The 27,846-nt window shown below is 38.2% G+C and overlaps 1 protein-coding gene across 1 annotated transcript in view; it reads right to left on the bottom strand.

The window, feature by feature from the left end:
- The window catches only part of ME1 (malic enzyme 1), a 193,151-nt gene that overhangs the window by 24,247 nt on the left and 141,058 nt on the right, over positions 1-27,846 (bottom strand). Inside the window, exons 7-9 of the mRNA XM_060030292.1 lie at positions 21,177-21,286; positions 8,839-8,936; positions 6,992-7,105 (exon numbers count right to left, since the gene is read on the bottom strand). Coding sequence (XP_059886275.1) covers positions 6,992-7,105; positions 8,839-8,936; positions 21,177-21,286 — 322 coding nt within the window. The remainder of the gene's footprint in view (positions 1-6,991; positions 7,106-8,838; positions 8,937-21,176; positions 21,287-27,846) is intronic.

Here is a 27,846-nt window from a genome sequence, read left to right as displayed (position 1 = left end):
CTTAGGCCCTTCCATTCACTCATAACCTTGGGCAAGTCCTTTGATACTTCTACAGATGTTGGCTTCTCCACCTAGAAAACGGTTTGGATTGGTGATGAAGACTGTGTAATAAAAATGAACCTGGGGCTTCCCTGGTGGCGCAGTGGCTGAGAGTCCGCCTGCCGATGCGGGGGACACGGGTTCGTGCCCCGGTCCGGGAAGATCCCACATGCCGCGGAGCGGCTGGGCCCGTGAGCCATGGCCGCTGAGCCTGCGCGTCCGGAGCCTGTGCTCCGCAGCGGGAGAGGCCACAACAGTGAGAGGCCCGCGTACCGCAAAAAAAAAAAAAAAGAACCTGATTTGGACTTTCCAAAGCCAACTGAGTGCCAGACTCACCTGAGGAAAAATAGATTCCTGAGCCCTGCTGCCAGATATTTTCATTCAAATCCAGGACGAGGCCCTGGAATCTGTATTTTTAAAAAGCTTCTCAGATGATTCAAGTGATTAGCCAGTTTTTAGAATCACTGCACTAAAGGATTTATCAGATCTCTACCAGAAGCATTTTTAAAAGGTATGTGATCTGTTTCCAAAAAAGTATGAAATGATGAGTTCTAAAGGAGGAAAGCTACAGAATAATGCAAAAGCACAGATTTCTAGTAGTGCTCTTTTGGCTGGCAACCCGAGATATAATGAAAAGTATTTAATGTGTTTAAACCACCTAAGGTTCCTGGAATGAGCAGCAAATCATCAAGAAGGTAGATAAACATTATATGAAAAGATGTATGCTTTTATCATGAACATCTTACTTTATTAATCATAGTAACAGCACTGGCAGCTCCTAGCCACTAAAGCCAGAACTTGGCCAGAGACATCCATCTAGCAAGAAACATAAATTACCTATAGCCTCAGCCCCAAAGGCTTAATTCTTGGTGGTGACTTAGGAACGAAGGGAGAATAAGTACTGAAAGAAGGCCAGAAATCATGCAAACCAGCATCACTCAAGGGCTCTCCTTGCCAAAAACAGAAGAATCAAAAGACAAAAATAAAGGTTTCCCAAGTATTTTCTATACCATTTTCAAAGTTGAAGTGATGATCTGGTTTAGATTAAAAACTATTGGAATGTGACATTCTCTAGATCTGTAATACTCAGGACAATGTCTTTTACCTTTGGACTTCTATTTTCTGTGCCAACGGCTCAATTTTCTCCTCTTTTCAAAATCCAATTTGGAATCTACCTTCTTTACACCCATCACTTCAGCTGAATGTGGATACAGATTTCTTATCAGTTCAGTCTCCCTATTCAGGATCCCTTGCTGAAACTGTACCTTCATTTGGCAACGTGCACGTGGGCACTTTTTATCTCAGAAACCCCAAATTCTATGGTGTTTCTTTTTTTAAGAGTCTCTAATTACACCAAATGTACTACAAATAGCTGGAAGTTCCTTTTGAATATTATTATTTCTTTGGTTTCCCCCCCGCCACCCCTTGTTTTGTGCTGATTCTTAGTACAGGAGATACAACCATACTGAACTACTACCTTTCTCAAAAGCAACATTTGCTCTGCTGGGGGTGGGGAGGAAGGTGGCAAAGACTGTCAGGATTTTGAGGTAGCATTTCATGACCCAGGAGAGGTATAAAAAATTAATTGTGGGGGCTTCCCTGGTGGCACAGTGGTTGAGAGTCCGCCTGCCGATGCAGGGGACACGGGTTCGTGCCCTGGTCCGGGAGGATCCCACATGCCGCGGAGCGGCTGGGCCCGTGAGCCATGGCCGCTGAGCCTGCGCGTCCGGAGCCTGTGCTCCGCAACGGGAGTGGCCACAACTGTGAGAGGCCCGCGTACCGCCAAAAAAATAAATAAATAAAAAATAACTGTGCACTGCCACTGATAACTATGCATTCCTCCCTACACACAGGTACTAGAAGAACTCTGGAATCCGTGCCTGCTTGGACAACCTGCCCCATTTTACTGGCCTGTTTTTGTTGTCATGTCGATAGTTTATCAGAGTTGAATCTGGCCCCTCTTTATCTGAAGACAGAACCTGTCAGTCAATAACGTTTCACTCGCAGCGCGAGTGTGTGTGCTTGCTGAAGAGCTCAGAGCTCAGTTTCGTCATCTCAAGGACAGACTAAAAGAAGATGAACGATGTGACAAAAGTGTTTTCCACGTTAGAGCATAACAAAGGGGTGCAGAGTGGTCATAACGGAAGATAACAGGTGGTTAACTCCATCAGTATTTAATTTTGTATTTGCTAAAAGTCCATGTCCATAATTTTGTGTCTGAAAGACTCGTGTATATAACTTCCGCCTCTGCGCTTTTTAGTACCTACATATATAGTGATTATATGCTCAATAAGAAATGGAAAAGAGGGAGGAAAAAAAAGCAAGCCAGATACTTTTCACCAAGCTTCAAAGTTCCTTAGGAATCAGAATTTTTTTTTTTAAACCACAGTGTATGCAATGTATTAACCATCATTCAAGGTGGTGACAGTACCACTGGCTAAAATTCTGATAATATCACAGGGGAAAGGAAAACTTTTTCCATACAGCATGGAGTTTCAAGCCCTAGACCTAAAGATTAAACTCTCAGGAAGGAAACAACTACCCTTGCAACATATAAAATACTTTTAGTTACTATCTCTTTCTTACAGGAACCACACATTTAACTATAACTGCAAAGCAAAAAACTTTTTTAAATAATTGAAAACAGAACTGTGCCAAACAGAACAAAATAAAATAAAAATAAAATAAAATACTATAGTCCTATTCTGTGTTAGATGAAGTCTATCCTTCATGATACCTATTAATACCCTACATTTTATTTTGGAGTTTCCTGCATTAACATTCACTTGGTTTATTAGTGAAAGCCAAGATATATTTATTTAAGAAAAAGATTAAGTCTGGATTGGTTTTTGTTTTGTGGCTTCTTGTCCTCCCTAAAAATGCTCCAAATTAACATTGTGAAATGCAAATACTAGTCATGCTGGGAGCGCTCCTTTTTATCCTTTCTTTACTGTATTTATTCTCCCTCTAATTTTTAGTTTGGAAGGATTTCTTTTAAACCAAGTATTAGTTTGTTTATATTAAAACGTACTAATCTTAGTGGGCTAAATAGTATGTCAACTGTTTCTTGCTGTAAGACACTAAACTAAGATATCTGAGTATTATCAGTGACCAAATAATCCATTTCAATCAACCTTACTGATACTGATGAATTATTTAAGATATTGATAATTATAGTACATATGGATATGAGGTAAGTGATAGAAAATACTATAGATGTGGCGTTGAAAACAAAAACTGAAAACAGACAACACATTAGAATACTAATTATCTAGCCTGATGATTACATAACTCCATAAATGCGCTAACCTCACAGTGTTACTTTATAGTTTGGGTTTTATGGGTTTACAGAGTGAAGGAGTTCGACTAATAAAAAATTTTATTTAGAACTTTAAGATATTTTTTACCTATTATAAACAACTGTATGTAAGTTAATGAAATTAATAAAATGATTATTATTGGTTTTCAAGAGAGGTTGTAAAAAATACTAAGAATAAAGGATAACAAGCACCAAAAAATCATGCAAAACTGAAAGCAAGATTATACCAATTTAGTAGTTACTCTAAGATTTATTAGTTCTGCCACAAAAATCAACATTATAATTTTGACGGTTTAAAAACATGAAAGAAAAAGTGGTGAATTGAAGTTTCTCTTACATTAAATAGCACAAAAACTATTAAATATATAAGAATCTTTTAAAACATAACTTTATTTATCTTGGCAAGCAGAACATATGCAGCTCTTTATTTTGGCAAGTAAAAGACATGAAGTAAGAGTGACTGATTAGGTCTAGGCAACAATTTCACAGTTATTCCAAATACTAGTCATGCTGTAATACATGTCCTTCCAAGTATTGTAATCCACGGAATTTGGAGTCTCAGTTCAGTTAATCTAGTTAAAAGTACTTGAGATGCTAAAATCTATGTATTTTTTTGAAGATTTCCCATTGAAATGTCATGAGAAATCATGAAAGAAAACCACCGTCGTGGGCTTTCACCTTTTCTGATTCTCGCATGTATTGCATCCCTAAGTACAGCACAGTTTGTACAGCGTTTTCCATGGCTCCCACTATATACATATGATGATCCTCAAATCTCCACCTCTGGGAGCCCAGATCCTTTCCCCGAGCGTCAGTCTTGTCTCTCCAACTGCCAAAGGGACACCTCTATCTGAGGTCTCCACGGGCACCTTAAACTTGCTATGTCCGAAACTGATCTCATTACCTTTCCCTTAAACTGGCCTATTCTTTATTCCTTTTTTTTTTTGTAACATTAATGGCCACATCACTTACCTATACACCCAAGGAGTCCTGCTAGATTCCTTCCTCTGCTCTACTCCTTCCGTATTTAATCGGTTACTAAGTACGCCAATCCTGTATCCTAAATATCTACTGAATCAAACATCTTTCACCGACCCTCTTAGTCACTGCTTTATTTCAGGCCTTAATTAACTTTGATCTGTATTACTGCGACAGCTTTGTAACTAGTTTCTTAGCTGCACCTCATTTCAGTCCATCCTCCACAAGGCCATCAGAGTGACAAGAGGCTGAAAACTGCTCACGTTCAGGATTCAGAAGAGCCTTCATCACCTGTCATCACTCGATTCCTTTCAAGCCTAATCCCTAAATGTCTCTTCTCGCAAAACATTTTCTTTTGCAAATGCTGTTCTTCTGCCCGGAAGGCACTCATTCATTAACTCATTTATTAACAACATATTTATTGTCAATTACTAGACACCAGTAGGGCTTTGAAGATAGAGAGGTAGAAGACATGATCCATAGCTTCAATCAAGATCTCAGAGTGAACTTGCCATTCAACTTCCCTTATCTCAGTTTTGCATATAAGAAGTTTAAGATGTCTATGGAGACTCGAGATCAACTCCCAACTCTTCCTTTCAAACTCAGCTGGAAAGACACCTTGTCTTGGAACCGTCCTCAGCCTCCCTGTTCTTCTCTTTAGTGTGGTGGAAGCACCATGTCCTGTGCACCCCTGGCACCAAGGACATATTTCTGTAACATTGTCACGTGGAGTTGTAACTCTTGGCTTGTTTGAGTTTTTCCCACTAGGCTGGGAGCCTCCTGAGATCAAGGGCCTTACTGTGTCCCCACAAGTATAATGCCTGAGCCACAGATGATTTCACTCAGTAAATGTTCTTATTTCATGACAGTATACGTCATGTGGCCACAGTGTACAATTTTTTATAGTTATGCTGATTCTTTAAAGCAATAGGAATTTTTAAGCCAACAAACTTAAAACTTTATTTCTTATATACTATAAACAATTATACTGTTATTATTTATTGTTAATGAAATTAATAAAATTATTATTATTTGGTCCCAGGAGATGTTATAAAGGTACTTTCTGTTTTGTTTCACGGTTTTATAGATACTCATGTTCTACAAACAGTTATGCATATACTTTTTCTTCATTTAAAGCAAAATTTCTTGATCTATATCTTTTTAAAAATGAACATTCTTCTAGCTTTAAAGAAACACAATGATTAAGGAGAACCTGGAATATGGAGAAAGGCACTAAAAGTAAGTTTTAAAGTAATATGTATTTGATGCATTTCTTTCTCTTTCATATACAACTCAATTTTTAAAGCAAAATGGTTACATATAATATAGTGTTTTCCTATTTTCACCTAACATTATATTATGAATCCTTTAAGGTTATTTATAGTTCTTTGAAAATAACTTTAAGTCTGTATATTACAGGGGCTATTCCCCAATTCATGTCACAATTATCCTTTATTTAGGTAAGTATAACATATCACTATTATAATTACTGTATGATGAAACATTTCACTAATGTAAATAGTGCTGTGATAACACCCTCACACATAAAACACTGTACACATCTCTATCGCTATGGTAAAGATTCTTAGAATGGAAACTGTTGGATCAGAAGCATAAACTTTTAAAGACTCTTGGATACACATAAAATAGCTTTCCAGAAAGTCAGCATACATTCACATTTGTTTCTCGATTAAATTCCTGGATACATTGCTTATCACTTATTTTTTTAAAAATTCACCTTAGGGCTTCCCTGGTGGCGCAGTGGTTGAGAGTCCGCCTGCCGATGCAGGGGACATGGGTTCGTGCCCTGGTCTGGGAAGATCCCACATGCCACGGAGCGGCTGGGCCCATGAGCCATGGCCGCTGAGCCTGCGCGTCCGGAGCTTGTGCTCCGCAGCGGGAGAGGCCACAGCAGTGAGAGGCCCGCACACCGCAAAAAAAAAAAAAAAAAAAAAAAAAAAATTCTCCTTCATGTGGAAGGGGGATTTACAAGTATATTTTCTCTGGCAGTTTAAGGAAGAGTGAGTGATGTGCACATCTGGCAGCAGTAATAATAATGCCTTATAACTGGGTCATGGTCACCTTCCTACTCTTATTTAGCTTCTCACAATAACCCTATAACGTGGATACTATTGTCTCGATTAAAGCTGGGAGACAACCTCAAGGAAGTTAACACTGAAACAGCCCATTTATTAAAGTTCTTTTCAGGAATTACCATGAAAACTCTCAAGACTCTGGTTAAGAGAAAGTAGCTGATAAAAGAGCTGTTTCATTTTTTTCCTTCTTTCTTTCCAGCCAGTGTGCAATTTGACAGGCAGCCCTTCGTGAAAGGAGCTGGACTGAAGTGTTTCACCCGTATCAGTCTCAAACCACCTCACTTGGAAACTAAACGAATTCACGCGGGCAGACAACCGATGGAGCTGTAAAAAGTCTACTCACATCACAGACGGATACGATAGCCGAGCCATAGTTTTCTTCTTTATTCAGAAGAGTACCCGCATTATTGTATGACACGGTCATTCGTGTGCAATGGCTACTCTTTTAACACAGTGTTGGAGGTGAGGTAGGTGGAAACAGTAGTTGTCTTTGAGATGGGTGTCCAGAATGGGGTACTGATTAAAATACTGTATCTGGTTAAAAATGACAAATTCTTACCTTAACTATTAATCCTTTCGAGTCCACCAACCATATCTTCTTCATGGCTTTCTCCTTTGGTAAACCTTCTTTCTCCATGGCCATAACAATCAAGTGCGCAATCCCCAAGGCAGCCTTAAAAACAAAAATGTTTCATGTTGTTCCACATAATCCCTTATCAAGAGTTACATTTTACCTCATTTCGTCATTGTGAACAAGGAAGTACAAAATGGCTCTGTTGACCGAAAGAGCTATATTCTTCACTTGTACTGGGAGTGAAGTATTTTTGTCGCATTTGGGTTCTGCTAAATGACAATTATTTACTCTTTTTATTACAACAGAATCACTATTATGCTGCTTTATACTGAGCCACAGATAAACCAGTGATATCCTTGGTTGTTAGCATCTTTAACCCTGTTCATACAATTAAGATTTCCTCTAATAAGAAAATATTGAATTTAAAATAATGAACTGCTCAACCTTGCTTATGAGACTGTATTGCTTATTGTTCAGTTCAAGCTCTGCTAACTGAATTGGAAGAATGAAGCCTGGTCATTTGGATGAGAACTTGACCAATTAGGCAATAAAATGGAACACTTAAAATATGTGTTCCCGAGCATTTATTTACTCTCTTAATTTGGACAAAGAAAGTACTGTGAGATTTCTTGCAAGATTAAAGGAAACAACTCCTTTGGTATATGATAAATTTGGAGATGATCTGTGAAATTTCCAAAACCTTTTCAGGGACAAACAAGGGCCAGTTTTGAATCATCCAACCATGAATACCTCTCTCCTGCTGAGTACCAAGAACTGGCCTGTGGCATTTGGAACCCTTTGGAAATTTAAAGAAGTTTACTAAAATTAAGTACAGCATGTAACAATTCACAGAAATACAAAAAAATCAAATTTTAATGAGCTGTAATTTAACCTTGATTTTTATTCTGATATGAAAATAAATTTGTGACTTACACCCTGAATTCTTTCACATGTTTGTATCTTGTAAGTTTTAGCTTCATGTATTTTGCTTTAAGAACAAGTAAAATCAAACCCAAGACAGTATACACAGTTTCTTCCAGTGTAATACATTTATTCATAATTATATTAAATTTGAAAATTTAAGGCTTAAAATATGTATAGCCACGAAGCATTTCCCCATTTATTACATTCTATAATTCTAAAAAGATTTTGGCAGTTTTCTCACAAGAAGCTCAAACTAAATTGACATTTTAATTTCTATTTTGGGGGTGAATTATTATAACGAGTCTAATTTTCTTCTTTCAAATGATTAACCCATAGAAAAAGAGAACAGGAAACAGCATTATTTTGTATTCCTGCCAACTCTTTCCAACAATTTTAAATGTTTTAGTTCTTTTGAGTGTGAATGGTTATACTGCATGATGAATCTTCAATTCAAAATATTTTTTCTAAGAAACTTCTATGTAGTTATGAATGTGCACACTGAATTGTGAGTCAAGTTAAGAAAATTTTGGTATGTGACACTGGAGGATACTAAAAGTTAGCATCGGCTATAATAGCTTAAATACTTAAAGGTTTCTATATATAATTAGTCATACATTGGAAACTTTTTTGGTTCCTGCATGGCACCTTAAATATGCCTAACAAAAACCCACGGCAACATCTGATAATCTTACAAATTGAAAACTGTGAAAGTATCTCTATGCCTCTAAAGTCTCCTGTGAAAAATTAATATGCCTCAATACTTAATTTGAAGAATCTTTCAGTAAAACCTATAGTTTCAATAAACTAAAAATTTGAAAGACTACCTCAAACTTCAAATTCATGAGTAATTAGAATGAATGTTATGTTCACTAGTGTAGGAGAACGTAAGCCCTACATAAGGCAGGTACCTCTCCAGCTCCTTGGAATAGTACTGTTTGATCAGACAGCTTATTCTTGGTTATTCGAAGGGCTGCAAGGATGCCAGCAACTGCGACAGATGCCGTTCCTGCAACAAGAAACACCCTGAGCAATCCTCACATGGGCGCTGCTGTATCCCGAATCCCAAGCCTCAAACTGATACTCATGTCTTGAAATCATCACACAACTGGTGCAGAAAAGGAACCTGCGGTTGTCTGACCCCACGCTTGCATTTGACGTGAAATTCTCAGGCTACTGACATCTGTCTTTTAAGACAGCAACTTACGACTGTTGAAAACTTTCCAAAAAAGAAGGTTCTGTGGCTGAATTTGGTGATGCAGTGACTAAGAACCTGCTGGAGAGGATGTGGAGAAGAGGGAACCCTCCTACACTGTTGGTGGGAATGTAAGTTGGTGCAGCCACTGTGGAAAACAGTATGGAGGTTCCTCAGAAAACTAAAAATAGAGCTACCATAGGATCCAGCAATCCCACTCCTGGGCATATATCCAGAAAAAACTATAATTCAAAAAGATTCATGCACCCCTATGTTCCTAGCAGCACTATTCACAATAGCCAAGATATAAAAACAATCTAAATGTCCACTGACAGAAGAATGGATAAAGAAGGTGTGGTATATATGTATATACAATGGAATATTACTCGGCCACAAAAAGAATGAAATAATGCCATTTGCAGCAACATGGATGCAACCAGAGATTATCATACTAAGTGAAGTAAGTCAGAAAGAGAAAGACAAATATCATATGACATCACTTATATACGGAATCTAAAAAAATGATACAAATGAAGTTATTTACAAAACAGAAATAGAGTCACAGATGTAGAAAACAAAGTTATGGTTCCCAGGGGGGAAAGGTGGAGGGGGAGGGATAAATTAGGAGTGGGAGGTTGGGTTTAGCAGAGGTAAGCTTTTATATATAGGATGGATAAACAACAAGGTCCTTCTGTATAGCACAGAGAACTGTATTCAATATCCTATGATAAACCATAATGGAAAAGAATATTTAAAAAAAGAATGTATATATATTCAAACTGAATCACTTTTCTGCACAGCAGTAGTTAACACAACATTGTAAATCAACTATACTTCAATTTTAAAATAAATAAATAGATAGATAGATAAATAGGTCAATAAATAAAAAAGAACATGGGGTTTGGATTCTTAGGTGGATTTCCAGCTCAACCTGTTTACTAGCTGAATGAATTTAGAGAAATCATTGTGTTTATCAGTTTGCTCAGCTGTAAAATCACTGTATTATATGAGATCAAAAAATACGAAGTGCTATTAGAAAATTTAAATGTTTTAATTTTCAACTGGAAAAATTAACAGTTAATAGCAACGAAAAACTGACGTTGATGCAGTCTTTAATCAGCTTCCTACCTATGATAAATCACTGGTGAATCCCAAAGACACTGGACAAAATTAATGTAAAAATCATTTAGGATAAAAACTGAGCTTTCCTCATCATGCCTCATGGTAGTAGAAACTTCACCAGTTCTAATTTTATTGCTTTGCCATATAAGCTTTCACAGATCACAAAGCAGTTCTTTTGCTTTGAACATAATTACATGGCTCAATTCCTTCATGGTTCACATCTGAAATATAACTCTGAAGCTTCCTGCAGTACCTCCCTGTTGTATCTACAATTTACTCCTCTAAAGTAACGTTCTACCTATGATTCCTAGATCACTCAGCTGGGTAGTAAAGCCTAGTGAAATTTTAAACACTCTCATTTAGTTAAAAAAATAAAAATAAACCAAAAAACATAGATTAGAATAGGTTTGAAGAGTGACACAATGATGAAGCGTTATGTATGCCAAATACCAAAGATGCATTAAACATTGCACCATCAGTAGATTTGTTCTTTTGAATCTTTTGGTTGTTTGCTTCTTTCTTATAGAATTTGGTAGTCACAAATAAGATCACAATAAATGATTAATTATTGAAGAGCTGTGTGTCTCTTGCATGTTTTTTATTTAGGAACACAAGTATAAAATGCTTGCAATTTTGAGCCGCCATGCTACACATTATGAATTGCAATTAAGTCACACATCACACAAAGGTCACTCTTCTCTATATTATTTATGATGAAAGCCTGTGTAAAAATAAGGCGCTGATCTACGTAAGAAAGATACCATGGCAGGTTTAGAATGGTATTTGCTTCATACAACAAGATAGATTGACTAGAGTTGTTAAACAGATGAAAAGAGAATTTTAATTAGAGAGGTACAGCTATCCAGACACTAGATGAACACTTACTCACAAATAGCATCTCAAACTGTCTCTACATTGGCCAGAAGTTTGGATTTAAGGGACTCTAAGCTCCCTTCCAACTCTGAGATTCTGTAACTTGAAGGGTCTCTACAGATTCTACCAGCACCCCAAGATTTAACCAGCTGAAGAGTCAAAGTTGAAGTATCATCAACAATCACTGTGTCTATACTATTGTTTTGATTTTTAAATAGAATTGGGCATTTAAGGATAGACAGAATAAAATATTCCAAAAGATACTAGCTATAATGTGTGATATTTTTATATGGTTATGCTACATCATTCTGCACTAAAACTCAAAATGTTTTAAGTTCAGACATATTACCCCAAATAAGGCAAAATAAGTCTCTATCTACACTGGATATCAGAGCCTTATATTTAAAAGTATATTTTATGGGGATTCCCTGGTGATGCAGCGGTTAAGAATCCACCTGCCAACACAGGAGACATGGGTTCGAGCCCTGGTCCGGAAAGATCCCACATGCCGCGGAGCAACTAAGCCCGTGTGCCACAACTACTTAGCTTGCTCTCTAGAGCCCACGTGCCACAACTACTGAAGCATGCGCGCCTAGAGCCCGTGCTCCGCAACAAGAGAAGCCCCCACTCGCCGCAACTAGAGAAAACCTGCACACAGCAACGAAGACCCAACGCAGCCAAAAATAAATAAATAAAATAAATAAATTTTAAAAATATATTTTATAATATTTCCTGAGGACATAATGAAACATCTAAACTTCTCTTTACAGAATTAATTAACAAAATTAGAAATATTTAGCACTACCAAAAGGTGAACTTGAACATGATTCTTCTACATAACCTGGTCCTACCGCCTGATACTGCCTTGATTTAAATTTCATTGCAATCAAGGGAGTAAATGTGACAAGTTGATATTACATAAAAATGTGAGTCTCCACATTAAATTGTTCCAAAGTAACTTCTGCTTTGAGATTGAAAACTAAACTTTCAGGAAATGAAAGACAGGTTAAAGTTTATCTTTGTACTATCACTTTTAAAGAGTACTTAACATTTAACATTGTTAGCGAGATACTAAAGGGTCAATCTTAAAAGTGTAGAAACTTCTATTGTCTTTGTGTACAACTTTAACATTAAGTCACCATTTATGCTGTCCCTTTGCTGTGGTTATTAAATATCAGTCTTACCTTTTATCAAAGAATCACTTCTACTAATGCAATTCATTTATTAAATCTGATTAGACTTACTATATAAAACTAGTAGAGAAGACTTATGTATAATCCAATTATTACAGTGCTTTACTAGATAAATAGATCAGGTGAAGAACAAGAACTAGAGGCAGGAGGAGGATGAATAAATGTGTTTAAGCACACAGACTGAGGCGTTTAGGGCACCTACCCCGGTCCTGAGGGGTGAATGTGAGAGGTCCAGGGCACCTACCCCGGTCCTGAGGGGTGAATGTGAGAGGTCCAGGGCACCTACCCCGGTCCTGAGGGGTGAATGTGAGAGGTCCAGGGCACCTACCCCGGTCCTGAGGGGTGAATGTGAGAGGTCCAGGGCACCTACCCCGGTCCTGAGGGGTGAATGTGAGAGGTCCAGGGCACCTACCCCGGTCCTGAGGGGTGAATGTGAGAGGTCCAGGGCACCTACCCCGGTCCTGAGGGGTGAATGTGAGAGGTCCAGGGCACCTACCCCGGTCCTGAGGGGTGAATGTGAGAGGTCCAGGGCACCTACCCTGGTCCTGAGGGGTGAATGTGAGAGGTCCTGGGTACCTACCCTGGTCCTGAGGGGTGAATGTGAGAGGTCCAGGGTACCTACCCCGGTCCTGAGGGCCTGAGTGTAGGAGGCACCAAGTACCTCTGGAAGTGGGGATAAAAGAGAGGATACACACAGGAAGCTGCTCAAAAATCTGTTAAGAAGTTGTCTGAACCCAGATCCACTTCCCTCTCCTGTCGGCACACAGTTGACTCTCCCACACCCTGGAGGTTTAGAAAGAAACCAGAGGCTTCTTTTCTTTTTTTTTTTTTTTGCGGTACACGGGCCTCTCACTGTTGTGGCCTCTCCCGTTGCGGAGCACAGGCTCCAGACGCGCAGGCTCAGCGGCCATGGCTCACGGGCCCAGCCGCTCCGCGGCATGTGGGATCTTCCCGGACCGGGGCACGAACCCGTGTCCCCTGCATCGGCAGGCGGACTCTCAACCACTGCGCCACCAGGGAAGCCCCTAGAGGTTTATTTTCTAAAGAGGGTCTCCGGACTGTAAGGCACCAGACATAACTGTAAGGTTCCAGGGATAATGGTGCAACGGTACCATACTCAAAATAAGAAGATTAAATGAAAGTTTATGCTTTCCCTACTTGGCTTGAAGAATACTGGCAGAAAGTTGACACTGGCAGGAATAATAAATAATATAATAATAAATATGTCACCTATAATCCCATTGTCTAGGTACCATAGTTTTCAACATTCTGATGTACATTCTTACAAGTTCTTTCTCTACCTGATATATGCAAATTCAAGAAAACTTTATAGAAAAATATTTCATGGGAATAGAATCTAAAACAGAGTGGATATATGTATATGTATAACTGATTCATTTTGCTGTACATCTGAAACTAACCCAACATTGTTAATCAACTATATTCCAATAAAAATTAATTTAAAAAAATCTCATGCCATGCTTATTATTTTAACATACTTATTTAACATATTTTTATCACCTAAAAATATTCTGTGACTATCTTACCATATCAATAATATCTTTTAAAATATTATTTTGTGTAGTTGTAATATCCTATAGGATGAACCTGTGATAACTTATTTAACCAAACCTGTATCTTTGGGTATTTAGAGGCTTTCTGACTTTTGCCATTAAACATAACATCACAATAAATATTTTTATCTGAATAGACATTTTTCCAGAGAAGACATACAAATGGGCAAGACCTCACTAACCATCAGGGGAATGCCATTCAAAACCAGAATGGGATATTACCTCACACCTGTTTGAATGGCTATTATCAAAAAGACAAGGGACCCTCCCGTAATTTGCTACAGGATGCATTTCCCAAATTGCAATTCCTCTGCTCTTCCTGAATAAACTTAATTTCTGGTATTAAAAAACAAAAGACAAAAAATAACACATGTTGTCAAGGATGTAGGAAAAAAAGAACCCTGGTGCACTGTTGGTGGGAATGTAAATTGGTGCAGCCTCTATGTGTTTTCCGAAAACAGTATGGAGGTTCCTCAAAAAATTAAAACTAGAATTACTATGTGACCCAGCAATTCCACTTCTGCGTATTTCTCTGCAGGAAACGAAATCACCGTCTTGAAAAGATACATGCACCCCTATGTTCACTGTAGCATTATTTACAATTGCCAAGACGTGGAAACAACCCAAGTGTCCAATGACAAATGAATGGGTAAAGAAAATGTGAAGTAGATATATATATATATGAATGTTATTCAACCACTAAAAGGTAAGAAATTCTATCTTTTGTGACAACAGGGATGAACCGTGACGGCATTATGCTAAGTGAAACAAGTCAGACAGTGAAAGACAAATACTCTATCTCCCTTATATGTGGAATCTAAAACAAAAAACAAACACATAGATACAGGGAACAGACTGGTGGCAGTTGTACAAAATGGGTACAGGGAGTCAAAAGGCACAGACTTCCAGTTAGAAGATAAATAAGTTCTGGGGGTGTAATGTACATCATGGTGACTAAGTTAATAATACTATATTGTACATTGAAAGTTGGCACAAGAGTAGATCTTCAAAGTTCTTATCACAAGAAAAAAAGAATTTGTAACTATGTGTGGTGATGGATGTTAACTTATTGTGGTGATCATTTATCAATACATACGTGTATCAAACCATTAAGCTGTACACCTAAAATTAATACAGTGTTATATGTCAATTACATCTCATTTTGAAAATAAACAAATATGTAAACTAACTAGCTAAATATCCCTGTGTATTTGTTTTGCACACCTTCGTCTGCAGAGGATAAATTTCTAAAAACAGAATTCTTGGATCAAAGCTCTGCATAATATTAAGATCTGTGACATGTATTGCCACCCCAAGAGTTGTACCAATTTATATTCCCAACATCGATGTACAAGAGTGTTCATTTTCCTAAAGCATCATTAACAGTTGGGATTACAATAAAAATCTTTGCCAGCTTGATACAGAACATGAGTTTGTCATCTGCTGTTTAATACGCTTTTTAAAACTTGGTGTGGTTAAACTTTAAAACATGTTTTCAGGCCAATGGTATTCCTTCATTTGTGAAATGTCTGTTCTACCATGTCTGACTTTGATCTTTTCAATTATCAAAGCATTTGGTATAAGATTAGGCTACATTTACCTTATTTTCAAAAATCCTAACAAGCTAGTTCATGATGGCAAAAATTTCTATGTAAATTACTTAGAATGTCAAGTCAGAGAATAGCTATTCCAGAGAGGGTATTATGAGAAGAAAAATCTCTTTTCGCAGCTGATTTTTTTTTTTTTTTTTTTTTTTGCGGTACGCGGGCCTCTCACTGTTGTGGCCTTTCCCACTGCGGAGCACAGGCTCCGGACGCGCAGGCTCAGCGGCCATGGCTCATGGGCCCAGCTGCTCCGCGGCATGTGGGATCCTCCCGGACCGGGGCACGAACCCGTGTCCCCTGCATCGGCAGGCGGACTCTGAACCACTGCGCCACCAGGGAAGCCCTGCAGCTGATTTTAAAGACCAAAGGATGAGACCTTATTCTTTTGATCTGAATTTGTTGAATTCTGATGGTCTCCAGATTATATTATGAAATCTCCATTTCTGTTTTCTTTCTTTTTCTTAAAATTCTTTTTTTTTTTAATGTGGACCATTTTTAAAGTCTTTATTGCATTTGTTACAATATTGCTTCTGTTTTATGTTTTGGGTTTTTGGTCGCGAGGCATGTGGGATCGAACCCGCACCCCCTGCATTGGAAGGTGAAGTCTTAACCACTGGACCGCCAGGGAAGTCCCGTAATTTCCATTTCTTAATAGCTAATTTGCACACTTCTTCTAGTTAGCAATAATTTATAATTAGAATGCATTAAGGTCTAACTAAATTTTGAACTAAAATCTCTATCATTTAAGATTATTTTAGATCATTAATATAGTAGAATTTAAGTATTTTTAAAAATCAAATACTTTTCATAAAATGCTAATAAATTTAAATAACACATCTGTTAAAAAAAAAAAAAAGAAAGAAAGTTCCCCCAAAGGCCCAGTGTAAAAGCATTTATTTACATGGTAAGGCTGTAATAGTTATGTAATTATTTTTGTTGGCACTAGAATGCAATTTCTATGCCCACAGTGAGGAAAGTATGACATCTGTGGGCAAAATAGTAAAAACATAAGGTTAAAAAGGTAAAACAGAAACATATGGGGAAGATGTGTCACTAAGGACACTATTTTGGTATGGAGAAAGCACAAAACAGTTTGGTCATTTCTAGTCAGAACCCCAATAACTTGCCACAAGTTTTGTCTAGTCAGATATTAGACCCACTTTTCTCAAACGTAACTTTCGGGCTTCCCTGGTGGTGCAGTGGTTGAGAGTCCGCCTGCCGATGCAGGGGACACGGGTTCGTGCCCTGGTCCGGGAGGATCCCACATGCTGCGGAGCGGCTGGGCCCGTGAGCCATGGCCGCTGATCCTGTGCGTCCGGAGCCTGTGCTCCGCAACGGGAGAGGCCACAACAGCGAGAGGCCCGCGTATCGCAAAAAAAAAAAAAAAAAAAAAAACGTAACTTTCTGTTGGCTAAGGCAGTAGGACCCTAAAATGTGGAAATATGTAGACTGTGTGTGTGCAGATTATACTTTAGGCAGATTAGTTGAGGTGAAAACTAGTTATTTGATGCTCCATAGGGGTGATCTGCTGGGGGAAATGTTCTGCTGTGGATTCTCAGGGCAGCTCCACATGCAGTGCTCTTGGCTTGGCCTGGCATCTGCCTCAGATTTCCTGTGCTCCTGACTTTAATGCTGATGCAGCCCAAGCTGTGACCCCTAAATTCTTGGCCACAGTTGACAGAAATGCTGACCCTAATTCCTAATCGCTCATTTTGTTTGATGATTTGGATTTAGCGTTCTTTTCCCTAAACTGAACTCTGATACCTATTTATTCTGTAAAATGATTCAAAACTGTGCAATACCGGTCTTTAACATCTATACAGACATTTCTGTGAGACCCACAAAATCAAAAGATATAGACTATTAAAGAAAGGACAGGACAGTTTTGTTCAACAGTTAACTGGTGGCTACTTTAGAGACTACTACAAAATGAACTGATAAGTGACTTATAGACACTGATCTACAAAGCCTATGTCTGTAGCATCAGAGGCACTCTATCATTATATATTATATCTTCAAGTTAGGGTTATAGCACATTAAAATTAGACTGTCTTCATTTCCTTTCTGAAATCCTCCACATATTCACTTCTTATAAATAAACACTCAAAAAAATGAATACAAAAAGAAGAAAATGAAGTTGAAATAACATAAGGATCTTTGTCATGAAGATGGCAATAAAGTAATAATGTAATTAACATCACAAAGGATTTTAGGAAAAGAAAGAGTAGACCAATTACGTTAGTGTGCCTCAAAACGTAAAAAGAGACTCATTATCTTTAAATACACTATATTTACATAGCTATGTTATACTAAAGAACTCAAGCATAGTCAATTTTAAAAATTATAAAGTATATTTCAGTTGATAGTATTTTCACAAATAACTATTTTGTCCACAATATAAACTCTACGAGAGAAATATTATCATCCTCATTTTACATGTAAGCTTTTCTTTGACCACCTCATTTCCAATGGCATTCATCTTACTCCACTTTGGCTACATTCCTCCTAAGTTTCATCTTGGTTCATCTCTCAGAACTAATCCTTCTTGGAAGAACTACATTAGAATACCTCACTCATCATGGTCGCAATCTCCTACCTTTCCAGTTCTTTACTCAATTATCCCCATTATACCTATTGTTTAATTTCATGGGAATCTAGCCCTTTGACCCTATCCACTCATCCTTATATCTTCACTTCCTTCTCTATCCAACTTAGTGCTATGGTCATACTTTAACCTTAACTCTTATCCCGTTGCCCTTTCTCTGCACAAATACATAAAATACCCAGCATAGATAAACCCAACTGACCATCCTGGCCTTGCCTACTCCTAAGCTCTTACACTCAAGCTACTCAGCCTGGGGTCATGGTATGTTTGTGGTTTTCAACTTCAGTGGACCCTCAGCACCACTACTGAATCCTTTTGTGTTTCATGGCCAGATGGCTCTCTAGTCCTCTACAGCAGTTCTGTCAAATTCCCTTTACCCTCATCAAACTTCTAATCCTCTCATTTCCAAAGAAAAAAATAGAAGCTATTATATAACTTCCTGCCATACATGAGAAATTAAAACTCAGAGAGGTGAAGTCAATTGATCAAAGTCCACAGCCAATGAAGAAGGAGCAAAGCAAGTCAGTCTGACCCCAGAGTTCTTAACATCTATGTTATAATGCCTCTCATTTTCTCATTCTTAGTTACTGCTTTCCCATTCTACCAGTTCTTCAAGGCAAACACTTAGGCTCTATCCTTGGCCATTTCCTCACCCTCATCATCAACAACTACTCATCTATTTCTTGACTGGCATTTTCCCAGAACCAGGCACCATCACCATGCACTTGGACTACAGCAACAGCCTTTAGGTTTGCTCCCAATGAATCTAGTCTCTACACTGAAAACAGTGAAAGGGTTCTCTCCAAAATGCACGCCTACCTTAGCCAACCTAATTCCTTAGTTCGACCCTCACCAATTCTTTTTAGACCAGAGGTTGCCAAACTCTTTCTGTACATGGCCAGATAGTAAGTATTTTAGGGTTTGCGGTCACATGATGTCTGCCCCAGACTTACAAAAGCAATCATAAATAATACATAAACAAATGGGCATGGCTGTGTGGCAAGAAAACTTTACAAAAACAGACAGTGGGCTGGATTTGGCCCATAGGCTGTAGTTTGCTAACTCCTGCTTTGGACGTGTTACAGTCATTCATTTCATTAACATTAAGTACCTTCTATGGGCTGGGCACTGTATTAATGACAAGGTGATGAACAAAACAAACATATTCTTGTCCTTCACAGAGCTTAAAGTTTAGTGGGGAGGGAGATATTAATTTTTTTAAATTACATAAATATATAGAACTGTTTCTGTGATAAGTTCAACAGGGGAAAAATAAGTAGGGCTATGCAAGCCTATGATAGGTAGATTTGACTTAGCACAAGGATCCAGAAGATTCTCCTAAGGAATGTCATGATTGAGAAGAGATTTGAAGAGGGGAGGGAAGAGTATTCTAGGAGGATGGATCAGCATTTGAATAGACCCTGTGACAGGAAGAAGTCTGGCTTATGTTTGGACCTGAAAAAGACGGTGATGGCTAGAATGGCAAAAAAAAAAAAATGAGGTTGGAGAGACAGGTAGCGATCAGACCATGCATTTTGGACCATATTTATGACTTTCACCTTTCATCTTAAGTGCAATGGAAAACCATTCAAGTATTTTATGGAACGGATGATATGACTAGATATCTATGGCAAAAAGAAAACTTTGGCTTGTCACAAAATTCTCAGCTCCTATGTCTACATCTGGCAAACTGCAGTCATACTATGGAGAGAACACATAAGAAGGGGAAGCAACAGTCAATGTGGACAGATTTCTTAGAAAATGCCCATTATTTAGGAGAGATGATGGTAACTTACCTTAGGTTAATGGAGAGGAATCTGTGGAAGAGACAGACTTTTACAACAGAAAATCAGGAGGATGAGTGATGGAGTGTATTTGGCAGGGAGAGATGAAGAAGAGAGAGACATCAGGAATTCACGGAAAAGGAGAACACACGAAGAAGGCTGAGGTTGGTGGGGAAATAAGAGTTTGATGGTGGGGAGGTTGAGTATGAGATAACTTTGAGACATCCCAGAGGAAATTTTAAATAACCAGATGGGTATATGGACCCGGAATTCAAAGAAGTCTGGGCTAAATATGTAAATCTGCTAGTGGGATGGGTGGCCTTGCAGTATATACCTAAGATATAATAGAACAAAGAGAAAAGGGCCTGGGACTGAGTGTTGCAGTGTTCTGGCATTTAATAGCTAGTCAGAGAGGGATGAACCTGGGGAAAAAAAAGGGTGAAAATTCAAAGAGGTAGGAAGCAAGTCAGCAGGGGCATGTGACACGGAAGTTGACGGAAGAGAGTATTTCAAGGAAGACAGTGGGGTCTACAATGTTAAATGCTGCTGAGAATCCAAGTAAGGTCAACACTGAAAAATGTTCACTGCGATGAGTGGAATGGAAGCCATTTGTGATCTTCTTTCGGGTTGCCAGAACTTACTATGGTCTTCCTCCTTTGGATCTCTGCCTGCGCTTTTATTCTACCTGCCCTTCATGAAACAGGAAGAGTAAGATTCTCATTGTAAGGTTTCGGATTTGGGGAGGTGGGTTGGTGGGGGGGTGGATCTAGAGAGAGTTGCAAAAAAAGGCTTAGGGAGAAACAAAACAAGTAACTTAGACAAAAGCTGGTAGCCAAGCATCTACAATCAATCAAAGACAAACAGGAAACCGCGGTACACACTGTATACAAAGGCAGCTTCTGCTGGGGTAAAGCTCAGAAACTGTGACTGATCTCTAAGCTTAGAAAACTGACTGAGATGAAGGCTGAAGAGAGAAAAATATACAGTCTTCATTTTAAACAATGAATAATATATTTTCATATATTTTATTCTTTGTTTAGCCACAGTCACTGGGGATTTTATCAGATTTTAGGGCACCTGTTCTCTAGCTCACACGTAATATGGTACATTCTAAAGTCACAGAGTACTTTTCTCAAATACGTAAAATTAAATGAGAAATAATGTATGAAATCATCAAGCATAATCCCTGGCATTTAATCGGTATCCAGTGCAAATTTACTGAATTTGAATCATTATAAAATTACAAACTAATATCAGGACATGTTGGTCTTGATCTACATGCAGTGAAAATCTGATTACCTTGAATATCATCATTGAATGTGCAGTACTGGTTTTGATACTTTTTCAGGAGCCGAAATGCATTTATATTGGCAAAGTCTTCAAACTGAATAAGGCAATTCATGCCATACCTATGGGACAAAATATTCACATTAGAAGAGGTTAATGAAGTAACATTTAAAAATAAACCTTGAAAATTAGACTATAGAAAAGGCAAAACATTATTTTCTTTTAAAGGTCCTATCTTGCTACTTAGTATAAATATATAATACAATGTCTGTTCAGTAAATATTTACTACATGCTTACTACAGGAAAAAGCATTGCATTGGCACTGTGAAGTACTACAAAGATGACAAAAATATGGTACCCTGCAGTCAAGGAATTTAAAAGTTAGTAGAAATTATTTTGAAATAAATGAAAAGTGCATGAAAAGTAATATGAAAGTGGTACAAACAAGGGATAACAGATGTTGAGAAGCCACATATCACTCCTGACTGGGGTTACAAACCAGGTAACAAATGAACTGAGTTTTAATCTCGACATGATTTCAAAAGTAGAGATGTAAGGTTCTACAAGCTGAGTAAACAGCAGAAGCAAAGTAACTGAAGTGAAAGTTAGGAGAGAAAAAAAATCATTCAAAAATTAGCAAGAAGCCCCATTCGGCCGAAATGTCGTGTTCGGTGCATGTAAGGGTGCAGTGAGAGACACGGTCAGAATTTTATGTTGGAAACCTTAAACATTCTAGCCTAGGATTCTGGTGTTTGTTCTATAGCCATAACCAAACACTGAAAAGCTTTGAGCTTTGAAGTATACAGCACAGATTTTTATTCTTGAAATTAATTTACTGGTTTGACCCTTTATTCTTATGATCACCTATGGCCTGTACATCCAAGACAGGGGAAATTAACACCATTGATACCCCAAGTATCTGAGAGTTGCCAGAGAAAGCCTCATAGCCATGGCCACCCTTGCTAGGTGATCTAGAGATGTATGGTCTCCAACCTCGGCTAGACTCCCACTGCTGCCATATTTATGATTCCTTTTCTTTGTCTTTGGTCAGCTTCCACTGCTATTGCACCCAAAGGCTATTCCTAATCTTCGCCAATCCTTTTAAATCTTGACCTCTTCACCTGTCTCCTACTTCCTGGCATAGTGAGGGCATAATGTGTGATCTCCCTCAACTATTCTCCTTCCACCGCATCTCCCATCTCCCATCTCTATCTTTAGCGCTACCCTGCAGGCATCAGTCAACAAGGCGTTCCTCTTCCTGTTTAAGGTAACTCACCGCTGCTGCCCACGTTCCCAACACTTCCTTCTTAATTAGCTCCCTCTCTCCTATTTACAACTCCTTCTTCTGGACAAGTTCCTTCCTCTTTTTTGATAACTGACTTGGAGCTTCTCATTAGAGGAAAAAAGTTCTTTCTCCATCCCATGTTTTTCCTATCCTTTCCATTTAAGGTATATGAAATATTAGTTTACAGTTTACATTATTTCTCCATCCCCTGTCATTTACCTTCTGTCCTCACGACTCTGCTAAAATTGCTGCTCTAAAATTAGAATGTTTCCGAACTAAAAATCCAAGAAACACTGTTTCCCATCCCTAATTTACCAGGGCTCTTTGCTGCATTGCCACTAATTCTGTTTACCTTTTTTCCTTGAAACTCTATTCCCTAGGCTTCTGTGATATCATGCTTTTCTGTGCCTTCTCCTAAACTACTGATCATTTCTTCTTCTTTCTCCCTTAGGGAGTTCTTAGCACTTAAACATTGGTGTTTCCCATGACTCTGTCCTTGGTCTACTACATGGTGTATGTGTGTGTGTGTGCGCGTCCGTCCGTCCTGACAGAATCTCAATCCTACTCATACTTTTAATCACCAATTATATACAGTGACTCCCAAAGGTATGTTTCTACTCTACTCCTGTGAACTCCAGACTTGTAAATCTCATGACCAGCTGGATAATTTCACTTGAACGTACCTCAAGTTGAAAAGTCCAAAATTAAACTCATTACATTTCCATAATACCCATAAGTGCTCAGCAAATATTTGTTGGATGAATGTAATTTATAGATATTTCCTCATTTAATCTCAGGGTACCATTTTATAGATGAGGATAGCCTTGGGCACCAGGTAAGCTGGGGAGGGGAGATCTGCACTCCAGTCTGCCTGATGATGTGGTAGAGCCTGATGTTTAAGCTAAGCTTTAAGTTTATGATTGATTCCTTTCTGTTATCCTGTAGGTTATTATATATACCTTTAAGTATATACCTTTGAACAACGCTGAGTTCTAAAACTAAAAATAAGGAGCTCTATAACAGAAAAGTTTTGTAAAATTTAATCAGAATAATAAACTAGTGAAAAGACTGACTAGTCTTTAGGGGTTATGTTTTGTTGCAAACCAACAGTTAACAGAGAGCTGCTAAGCATAGGTTTGGTTGTTTAACATTTATGATGGCCCTACCTCTTCATGGTGAAGTCTGTCTCCTCAAGACTTAAACCAACACCTTCTTATAGATTATCTATTCTGTATTTCCAACCTAAATTGCTTATTGAAACTCAACCATCTTCACAGAACATTTCCAAAGTCAAGTAGGCTCTTGACTCTCAACTCCAACAATTTTTTTTCTATGATGGAAGCATATATTTCCATGTCTCAGAGACCCAAAGACTGAAGCTATTATTTTACTATTTCCTTTTTAACCCACCATATTCAGTTAATTACCATTTTCCATCATTTCTACTATTTAAATATTATCACAGCCAAAGAAATTAGTCTCGCTCCTGCTAGGACTGCAAAAAGTCTACTGGTCTCTGCTTCTCCTTGTCTCCCTCAAACATATGACATAGAGCCACCAAAGTTTTGTAAAACAATAACTTCCGCCAGCTACTCCCTTGCTCAAAATTCACAGAGTGGATTGCTCTGATGATGACGCTCAAAATTCCTTAAACTCAAGGATCTATAATCACATTTTATCTTTTCAATTGCCTTCTCTCTCCCTATATTGCAGGGTAAGTTCCTTCCCCACTGAACCACTTCTCTCCTCTCTCAAACATGTCATGTCCGTCTCCTTCCCATGTCTTTATTAATGCACTGCCATTGCAAATCACCGTCACTCTTGAATCGGCAAATATTTTCTATACCGGTTACGAGGGGTCTAAAACTACTAGCATGTAGATGTCTCATCAACTAGATCAAAAGCTTCCTGAGAGACTTAAAACTCTTTCAGACAGTACTACTTCAGTAGAGAGAAGATCAAGTGAATATAATATGTAAGCAAAAATTTATTTCATTCAATAAGAATAATTGGTTCGGTTAATAATCTGTACTGCCGAATACTATGACTATCAGTTGCTTTGAATGAGTTGCATCAGAGTAGGTATTTCCCTTTATTTGCCCAAATTCCAGAAGTTCTAGTGTTTTGCGTTTTTCATACTAGTTCAAAAAAAGTATAATCTTTCTATTATTTAAAGAGACATGACTTTTATTCTAGAATTTCTCTTTTATTTAGCAAGAAACAAAATCAAGTTCGTTTCATGTTACTTTTTAAAGAGTTGGCACTAAGTAGGTTATAGACGTTTTCAATATCAATAGTTTCTATTAACAGAGGTAAAAAGGTTAGCCTAGGCAAACCAAGATTTTTCAAAAAACTCATTTAGTGCTATAAGACGTTAACATATTTTTCTCTTTTGGTTGAATTCCCAAATACAAACAGGAATTTAAATCATGTAAATCACAGTTATTCTTATAATTTTTATTCATATTTATTTGCCCCTCCTTTGAAAATATTTTCTACAGTTACCTAAGAAAACAAATTCCTAAGAAACTGCTATGTTTTCCACCAGCACTGTAAAATTCTTTCCCGTATACTTTCCTCTTTTCTTTTCTATCAGAGTCATTTTGGAAATGTTAATTATTTGTTCAGAAGACTTTCTATAGTAGTCCTTGAGGCCTTTAAAAGAAGTAATATTTTAATTCAAACAAGCAGCATTAGAAAATTCCCGTATGAGCAAAAAGACTAACAAAATATGAATAAGAAGTTAATGGTCTAAAAGTTCTACTGCCAATATCTTAAATTCTCTAATACTCTCCTTCTCTGCCCCTAGTCCTGTCTTCCCTCTCTTCCACCAACTCCTTCCCCAGCACACTACCCACTCTTCATTTGGTCCTTCCTTTCCTCTGAGTTCATTCTTCCTAGCTTCGCCTCTGTATGCTGAAGACAGGTACTCCAGCCATGCACTGGCCATCCCCCTAGTGAAACGGAGCAGGACCCTGTGGGGCTTCTGGGCATAGAAGAACTTTCTGTCCCCTGATTCTGTCCTCCCTGTTCTTGTACGGGATGGCCGTCAGCCTCCATGAACTTCCCTGAGTTCCAAAGGGCAAGGTCCAAACTGTTGCTAATCAGGGAAGGGAGGGCAGGCAGAGACAAGAAAGGAGCAGTCAAGAAACAATAGTGCAGCCTTGGGGCAGGTCCTGGTTCCACCTCAAGGCATACACATAACAATATCTTTAAACTCTTTACAGAACTAAAACCCCCAACAAACGGAAGATGTTAGCATCCTTCATTCCAGAGAAGACCACCTGAGGCCAGATGAAAGGAACCAGAGAAGCTCATCAAGAGAGGACATGAGACCAGATTAAAGGAGTGCAGGACCTGCACACACTCTGATCCTTATCAGCAACCCAGCCCTTGAACCACTGCTGGAAAACTCCTCACCAAATCCTCCTAGGTTGGGACACATAGTTTTTGAGGGTCATGAGCCCTCTGTGTCCCCCTTTGACTGGCAAAGCAAGAAAGCTATTCTTTCCTCCTTCACCCAAAACTCTGTCTCTGAGATTCGATTCGCCACTGGTGCACAGACGCCGAGTTTTCAGCAACACTAGCAGCCCCTGGTCCCTTGCTCTCCCTCATTCCACTTAGATAGCACACGAGTCCATGCTATGGAGTCTCAGCTAGGACCTCAATCAAGTCCTGCAATATTTGTTTTCTATTGCTTACTGGTCAAGAGCATGATCCCAGAGCAGCTTCTGCAAACCATTTTTTACTCCCCTTGTCCCACAAGCATTCCATCTCTTACCAGCCACTACTTCAGATGAATGCCATGCAGAGTGAACAATCTTCACTTGCTCAGCTCCCCCACATTTAAAAATATGTGTGCTTTTACTTCTTTTCTTCTTCCACTTCCAAGATGTATTCTTGCTTCCTTGTTTCTAATCTCTCTACAGACCTTACTGCCTCAACTCTACCTCTACACTAACGGCTTCAATTTCTCCTTCTCTACTGGTTCCTTCCCGTCTCCAAGGAGCCTCAGGACTCCCTGATTTTAAAACCATGTCTCTTGACCAAGACAAAGCCAAAGCTATGGTTACTTATCTCTCTTTCCACCTACTGCCAAACCTCTCAAAAGAGAGGCTGACAAACTTTCCCTCACTTTTCACTTCTTGTTAATAGTATGCCTATACGTCAAAGACAGTCTCACACTACCACATTCTGATATCACAATGTAGATGAGGTCGCTTTCTTCTGATCTAACAAAATACTTTGTAAATCACCTGTTTTTCTTCCATTGCAGTTATTTACATATTATTATTATGTCCCTGAAAGTCTATCTTTTTCAATCACTGTAAAATTCAAGGTGAAGACTGTTGCCTGAATTTTTGTTTCTTTTTTTTTTTTGATTACTCATGAACCTTAGCATCTTTTTCTATGTCCATTGGTCATTTGTAATTCTTCCTGGAAGATTATATGGTCTTTGGTTTGTTTTTCTATTTTTACGGTCTTTTCTTTATTATTTCATAAGAGTTCTTCACATATTAAGAATATTAACTTCCTGTTATATATGGTGCATGTGGCCTCCCTACTCTAGCATACTGTGTCATTAATCATTTACACAGCATTCCTGTCTGTTTTTACAAAAGGAATTCTAAATTTTTATGTAGTCAGATCTTTCCATCTTCTTACTTACAGCTTCTGCCCTTGATGGCATGCTTATTACAATCTTCTCCACACACCTTTAACTATTAATCAAAAATTTCCTCTAGTGATGTCATGGATATAGAAAACGATTAACCTCTACAGCTGGTATTATTTTTCACTGTTTAGATGTAGATTTTTTTTAAATATAGATAAAAACGTCTGACTTCTATATAATTCACTCAACTCTGCCAGCACCATCTACTTAATAGCCTATCTTTTCCCCTCATCACCTGTAATCAGATACTATATTCTCATGCATAGTAGAGTCAGTTTTCTGTGCTTTTCTCTTTTATTCTACTATGGCTAACGACAACAAGTATCTTTTAACCTTTAATAATATGTGTGTGTACACGTGTGTGTGTGCGTGTGTGTACACTCACTTATTCTTCACAACCACTCTATGAGGCAGGCACTATTATTATTCTCATCTTATAGATGAGAAAACAGGCACAGCATGTTGGTACTGCTCGGTAATGATAGCCTATAATAGTAATGATTAATCTACTAATCGCTCTATCCACTGAAAAATGCCTCTGTTTTAACTACTATAGTTTTTAAGTGACTTTAATATTTAGTAATATTATTTATCTCTCATTCTTCTTTTTTAAGTATTTGCTTGGCTGTGTTAGCAGTTTAAAAACATAGACTCTACTCAACAGTAAAAAACCAAACCCCTCCAATTAAAAAATGGGCAGATCTGAACAGACATTTTTCAA

Source organism: Delphinus delphis, chromosome 14 (assembly GCF_949987515.2).
Source record: "Delphinus delphis chromosome 14, mDelDel1.2, whole genome shotgun sequence".
In the NCBI taxonomy this organism is placed as follows: Eukaryota; Metazoa; Chordata; class Mammalia; order Artiodactyla; family Delphinidae; genus Delphinus; species Delphinus delphis.
The sequence above is the reverse complement of the archived record's forward strand: the minus strand, read 5'-3'. Positions and strand labels throughout refer to the sequence as shown.